This window comes from Trichomonas vaginalis (assembly GCF_026262505.1).
Source record: "Trichomonas vaginalis G3 chromosome Unknown ctg_119, whole genome shotgun sequence".
In the NCBI taxonomy this organism is placed as follows: Eukaryota; Parabasalia; order Trichomonadida; family Trichomonadidae; genus Trichomonas; species Trichomonas vaginalis.
This window is the reverse complement of record NW_026529206.1, coordinates 1-6,709: the sequence shown is the minus strand read 5'-3', so window position 1 is coordinate 6,709 and position 6,709 is coordinate 1. Positions and strand designations below refer to the sequence as shown.

Here is a 6,709-nt window from a genome sequence, read left to right as displayed (position 1 = left end):
GTCGCCTGTAGCCTACAGCTACAGTCACCGACACAATGAAAAAAGTGACAGAAAACTGACACCATACGGGCGCGCATATGTACGCATATATGTGTAAAAATAAACGTTCATATGTAAACTAACCTTTATTCACTAGCAGGGGCTGATAAATCATAATCGTCGAGAAGTACGATAGGTGGTCCCACCTGTTTAATCTGTATGGAGAGGCAAACGTGACGTAAGAAGCATAACACTGGTTTCTCAGTATATTTAATAGACTCTGCTGTTGGCTTAACTGTAAGCTTATATGTAATAGGTGAATTAGATAACTGACCCTGTTGGAATGTATAATCAGTTTCGCAAGGGAATCCACATAGGTAATGACCTAAGTCATTTGACTCGATTCCAAATTGAGGGACTGATGTGGTTGTGATAGACCTCATGACATCATAGTTGAAGCCAACAGTATCGTTATTATTGTTAGTGGCATTTGCCTGCATCTCATAGAAGATTGGATCATTAGATGCTTGAGCCTCAGCGGGTATGTTACCATATGCTCCACAGTTCAATTGAATTTGTTCAAACAATGGATTTTCATAGGTAGTGTTATAATTAGGTGTTTTCTTAAATAGTGTATAAATGGTGTTCACATATAATGGAGTAAATGCTGCCGTGAATGTACAAGGAGTTCCTTCACCTTTAGCCATTGAACCATCCATAGTAATGCAGTCAATTCTTTTGATTGGGAAGTTTAGAGTCTTTGCCGAATATCTTGTCACCAAATCACTATAGATGTTAGGGTCCAAAGAGAATGAGTTACAGTATGTAATCATTTCAAAGAAGTTTGCATTCTTCTTAGTGAACTTAATAAACTTGGTACCAAATGATATCGTACTCTTATCGGCATTCCAAGTTACAGTATCAATAACTTTGATACCTTCATAGATAGGAGTGAAGTGATTAGTGATTGGAATATAGCTTGTAACATTGGCTTGCATGTTCGGTAATGGTAGAATATCCTGATAACTTAATGGTGTCCAAACCATACCAGCAATACTGAACTTAACCTTAAGTTGTAAGTTACCAGCAAACGCTGGAAGGAATCTAATGTTATTAAGTATTAGGAATCTTCTTAGGTCAATCTTGATTGGTATGTGGAACTTTAATGTAGTTGCACCACTAATTGGTTTATTGAACTCAATAATCTGTCCAGAACGAACTGTATCACATCTATTGAAAACATCTTTATGTCTAGCCTTACTAAATACATCAACTTTCTTAATAGCTTCTGTTGTAGATGCAGTAGAAGTAATGTAACCTTCTTCTCTAGCATTATCTTGTGTATAAACACTTTTACCATTAGCGATTAATTGATATGATTCAACAGCATAGAATGAATCAATGTATCCCAACCAAATTGCTGGAAGATGTGCACATGATTTGCCACCAGCATATTTAGTATCAATTGCTTTAATTGCTGTAACATTTGATCCTGTAGGAGCTGTCTCAACAGCTCTTTCTTTATATACTTCACCATCATATTTAGGAACTTTTTCATCAGCTGGTTCAGTTTCTGTTGTAATTATGCACTCACCATCGACATAACCACTAATGAACGTATTATATAAGTCAATCATGTTCTCACCAGGTGGTGATATGTTAAATGTAATATAACCGTTATCAATAGTATTTGTCGGCATAGCTGGCACTTTTGTTGGGACATATCTATGGTTAGTATCTCCAATAGGAACTGCCCCATCAACTTGATCGAAATAATATCTTACTTGTCTGATGGAATCAGCAATACTGTATGTATTGAGGTTATCGTTCAACATCTTTCTCAGCTATAAAAAATTTACAATCTTCTTATTCTTGGGATTATTCGTCTTATTTGTGGCTGAGGTTTAGGAGGTTCTGGTTCAGGCTCTGGTTCATCATCGAAGTGTATTCTTTTCTCTTCCATTGATTGAACATATTCTTGATTCTCTTTAGTTTCCTTCTCACGTTCAATTGGGTCCATGTTTGGTTCATTAACTACACTGTTACGTTCTAATATCTTTGTCATCATCTCTAACAACATTTTATTAGTATATGCTTGTTCTTCTTCTTTCTTCTCATCAACTTTAGGAGCTTCTTGAACAACAGGAGCTGGGGCAGGAGCTGGTGAATTCAATGGTGCCTTTCTCTTTCTAACTTGAACTGAACCATTCTTCATATGACAAACATAATATAATGGATGTTGTATTCCTTTAGCTTCATTCAATATGATTGATTGCTTTTCACTTGGTGAAAGTTTTGACGTCATTTCTATCCTAATAAAATTTTTTACTCCTAACAAAATGACTGAGAATACTTTCGACAGAGAAGCACTCAAGAATGAACTTCGTGAAGAAATACTTAATGAACTCAAACCAAAAGAACAAACACAAGAAGAGAAACCAGCTAAACCAAAGCGTAAACTCACAGAGAAACAATTAGCTGCATTAGCAGCTGGACGCGCAAAGAATCCACGAATGATTGCAAAGAAATTGAGAGAAGAGGAAGAAGCTAAGAAAAATAATAAGTAAGTGTTTAGAACTTTAACTTACGTTCAAAAGATGACTTCGTTGAAATAGTGAAGTCCTTATTTTTGTTGAAGCATGGTTTCGAACCAATGCACAAGTCAAAGGTTATCTCATCACCTTCATAAAGAGATTTGTACAATTCCACGATGCTATATTTTTCCCCAACTTTCTCAGGGAAGAACAAACCTTTCTTCTCGTCATAATGTACTTGTATCGCATCTGGGAACATTTGGTTTGCAGTAAGTGCAATTACGTCCTGTGTGATTCCCTTCATTCGACAGTGGAAAGCAATTTCCTTGAGGTCATTGGTTAATTCGTCGAGGTAAGTCTTCTTTCCAACGAATATAGATCTTTGTGCCTTAGACATATGTCCTGCAGTAATCTCTGCAAAGTCTGAATGAAATTGACCCAGTGCTTTTCCAATGAGTTCTCTGTTTACCTTCTTTGTTTTCTTCTGCTAACTTATCTAAGTCCTTCTCATACAAGTGTAAACTATCTGTATCCTGATAGAACAACTTCAAGCCCAAATCTTCTGCTGTGAAGAATACTTCATTCATGATTCGTTTGGACATAGAAAGGATTGAAACACCTAATGGACAATAGTTAAAGTGACGAACGATAGGTTTAAATGACTTTACACATGAAAGTTCGGAATCGGGGATGAACTCTATTGTCTGTATGTCATTATAGTTCTTAATGATATAGTCAGTGAGCTTATTGTCCTTGATGAAACGAATCTTTTTGTCAATGGGCTTTAATATCGTCTTACCATAGATACTGTTCAAAAGAAGTTTGATGATCTCTTGTATCGGATTACCTTCCTTCTTATACTTAGCACGTAATTCGAAGAGCTTCTTAACTTCATTCCTTATTGTCATGTCCCTTTTTCCATCATAATAGTATCCATCAATGACTTTGCATGAGATCTCTTGGAACTTGATCAGATCTTGAAGCGTAATGTGGTCTACGAACATCTTGCAGCATGTATTGGAACTTCTGGCAACATGTAAGTCAGGGTTGATGTCAGGATTGACGACAATCAATGGGAATGCTGAGTTCTTACCGATCGACAAGATCTCGATCTGACAGTAAAATCCTGAGATGAACTTTTCCTTTGTTGGTTCAGCTTGGTCATCATCAAAGAGATGCTCCAACAAGTATTCACTGCTCTTCATCTCTTCTGTCATAACTTTTGGAATTCCTTCTAAACAGTAAAGTCTAGCAATTGCTGATGGATACAATGATACAGCATCGAAGTCAGTGATGAGTTCTCCTTCATTGTATTGCTTCTTGTTCTCAGCTAGCATGCATCTTCCTCCTTGAATACACTTGGAAATATATTCACGAGGTTTTCCTGCAAGATCAAAGAGATTACCGTTCTTCCAATATACTCTCTTCTCAAAGAGTTTGTTTGAGATAGAACTTATTGAAACATAATCATAAGCATCTATTTCAAACTCAGTCATGAGGTCATTGCGGAACTTAAGAAAGCCATCTCGTAAAATGCGTACATCTTGACCGCAATAGAATGACGAATAAACTTCCATGTCAAAGTGTTCATCATCAATCTTGCAATCTTCAATCTTCTCAATGTTCTCATTAAAAGCTTCAATATCTTTGACATGATTCATGGCATCATCGATGTTACCAACTTTAGTTGTATTAACTAACTCTTCCGTGTAGTAATTATATGGGAAAACTTCTTTTTCACCACTAGTGAGGTGAAACATTTCAGGGAATCTTTCCAACTTAGTTGAGATGATTGCATAAGAGTCTTTGAAGCAGAGAAGTTTTCCTTTGTACTTTCCTTGTATCTGCATCGTTTGTGAACCTTTGATGATTGGAGTTCCTGTAATCTCTTCTAACTGAGACATGAGAAAAGTGACATCGTACGATAAGTTGTGGAAATAAACTAAACTCTTATCTGGTAAAGCTTCGAGGAATTTTGACGCACAGTCACTTCCCCAAATTGATGTATAACCATCATCGTCATCTTCCATGAAACAAATGTTGTATGCTTTGTGAATGTTTCCATCAGTTGATGCTTCGAAGTCAGCAAAGAAAACATGTTCTCTTGGGAACTTCATGTCTTTCTTCGTCTCTGAACTCCAATCTTTCTTCATCCTTGCGCAATAACGCTCATTGTATGTGAGGTCAATCATTTCTTCAAGGTTCTCATTATACATCGTTGTGAAGTATGTGCAAAGTTCTCCTGTTCTAATTGGTTCGAAATAATTGTTAGCAAACAAGAGTTCAATGACTTTTGCAAGTGGTGTAACTAACTTTGAGTTAATTGCATACCTTGTTTCATATCTTCTGTTAACTAACATCTTCTTCTCTAAAGTCCAATCCTTGCACAACTTACAAACATCTTCATAGTTCTTGATGAACATTGAACTTATTGGAAGCTTTTCGTTCAACATGTAGTGGTCATACATTAATAAAAGTTCTACTGTCATCTTTGGTTCTTCATCTGGTTCATAAGTATATGAATGATTTGAATACTTCTCGTTGTATTTGATGACATGGAACCTTATTCCTGTTTCTTTGGCAATAACCTTAATCTTTGACATTGGAAAATCTTTGACACGAATGATTTCCCTCATATGATTAATTGTTGCTTCGTCAACACCAGCTTGAATACAAGCGTAGATGAAACATGAATCTTTCATCATCTTCTTTGCTGTCTCTGCATTAAGTTCGTTGAAGATCTGATACCTCTCTAAGTTAATAGGTAATTTGCATGTCCATGTCCAAAGCTGACCATTACGTGACCTGTTTCTCTTCTTTGAATGGTTTTGTTTGATGATCTTGAGTGCGATCTTTTCTTGACCTGCTGCTCTCATCGTATCTAACATAACTTGTTCTTCAGCTGTGAGTTTATATGGTGTGTACGTTCCTTTTCTCAAAGCAGAAGCATCAACATCTGAATAAGCTGTATAGTCAAAGATCTCGATCTTCCTTAACGAAGGAATACTACAAAGGAAGAAGTCATAGTTTGATTCAAGGACTTTAGATGCTAATTCTTGTACTTCTGCTATTGGAGCTTCATTAAGTAACTGATGAACTAATGATCCCATTGTATTGATGTTCAAATGACGCAAAATGTTTCTCTTCTCATCAAAGTCGTAATAGAATGTCCACTTCTGTTTGAAAAGGTCTATCTGTCCAATGAACTTTGCCATAACTCTTGGAAACATCTTGTTGAAGTAATCTTTTCCTCTTGGACTGTATTGGTCAATGTTAAACATAATGAATCTTTCTCCTGCTTTAGTTATTGGGTCTAACCATTTCTCATCAGGAAGTTTTTGACCATTAATGTTCTTAACAACGTAAAAGGCATTCTGTATTTCTTTGTATGCTAATTCGCTCTCATCAATCTTTGGTGGAGGGTCTGAGTATATTGGTTGCATCTCCATTAACGCTCTATTATGAGATCTCTGATCGTGATCTAAAGCAACTGGGGAATTTGAAGCTGGAACATTCATGATACCATTGTAGTCATCATAGAAGCTCTTAGCATTCTTGAAAATATCTGCTACACTTCCTGTACCTCCTTGATTCTTAATTGCCAGAGCTAATTTATTGGTAATGTCTTTAGCTTTCTTAGGCATTTTGATCCCAAACATATCAAGCATACCTTTCTTATCTTCTGGTGAAAGGTTATTAACTAATCCTTTTATAGCATTGAGCATGTTGGTCTTTTATAACCGATAAAAAAATATACGTTATTTTTTTTTAATCGTCATCGTAATCATAATCGTACGAAGATTCTGTATCATCATCACTGACATCATTGGTTTCTCTAACTTCTGGCTTATCTGGTTTAATCTCTATCACCATAAACATTGGTGACAATAATCGAACAGGCTGATCTTGGAAGTCAACTAAGGTAAACGTAACATTAGTTAGTTCCCATGGAAATGCATCTATCCATGGTGAGGATTCCTTACATATAAGTGGTTTACCAGATATCCAGAACTCATTGATGTTATAACATGTAGATCTGTACATGATCTTTCTTCGATCATCAACTTGGTCAATATTATTGAACCCAGAGATGACAGACATTGATGAACGAAGGTATAACTGATACCCGAAGTTGAGCATAGGTGGTTTTGGCATTTGTAGATAATAATTATGTACAATAGGTAGTTCTATTCCAT

The 6,709-nt window shown here is 36.1% G+C and overlaps 5 protein-coding genes and 3 pseudogenes across 8 annotated transcripts, besides 1 other annotated feature; 1 reads left to right on the top strand and 7 right to left on the bottom strand.

Moving 5' to 3' along the window:
* Positions 1–86: 86 nt before the first annotated feature.
* Positions 87–6,703: a mobile genetic element.
* On the bottom strand, positions 126–1,814 carry TVAGG3_1076160 (uncharacterized protein; the record flags this gene model as incomplete). Its single annotated transcript, XM_051256526.1, has 1 exon — positions 126–1,814. The coding sequence occupies one exon, from the start codon at positions 1,812–1,814 to the stop codon at positions 126–128; it is 1,689 nt and encodes a 562-aa protein (XP_051076259.1).
* TVAGG3_1076150 (uncharacterized protein) lies at positions 1,835–2,284 on the bottom strand (the record flags this gene model as incomplete). Its single annotated transcript, XM_001301091.1, has 1 exon — positions 1,835–2,284. One exon carries the CDS (start codon positions 2,282–2,284, stop codon positions 1,835–1,837), a length of 450 nt encoding a protein of 149 aa, XP_001301092.1.
* TVAGG3_1076140 (uncharacterized protein) lies at positions 2,319–2,546 on the top strand (the record flags this gene model as incomplete). Its single annotated transcript, XM_051256525.1, has 1 exon — positions 2,319–2,546. One exon carries the CDS (start codon positions 2,319–2,321, stop codon positions 2,544–2,546), a length of 228 nt encoding a protein of 75 aa, XP_051076258.1.
* TVAGG3_1076130 (organellar and viral DNA polymerase type B) lies at positions 2,551–2,817 on the bottom strand (the record flags this gene model as incomplete). The annotated part of the gene is made up of 1 exon (XM_051256524.1): positions 2,551–2,817. One exon carries the CDS (start codon positions 2,815–2,817, stop codon positions 2,551–2,553), a length of 267 nt encoding a protein of 88 aa, XP_051076257.1.
* TVAGG3_1076120 lies at positions 3,567–4,417 on the bottom strand (annotated as a pseudogene). The gene has a single exon. A coding segment is annotated over exon 1 (851 nt).
* TVAGG3_1076110 lies at positions 4,481–5,401 on the bottom strand (annotated as a pseudogene). The gene has a single exon. A coding segment is annotated over exon 1 (921 nt).
* TVAGG3_1076100 lies at positions 5,524–6,157 on the bottom strand (annotated as a pseudogene). Its single transcript has one exon. A coding segment is annotated over exon 1 (634 nt).
* TVAGG3_1076090 (uncharacterized protein) lies at positions 6,282–6,668 on the bottom strand (the record flags this gene model as incomplete). The annotated part of the gene is made up of 1 exon (XM_051256523.1): positions 6,282–6,668. One exon carries the CDS (start codon positions 6,666–6,668, stop codon positions 6,282–6,284), a length of 387 nt encoding a protein of 128 aa, XP_051076256.1.
* Positions 6,704–6,709: the final 6 nt, after the last annotated feature.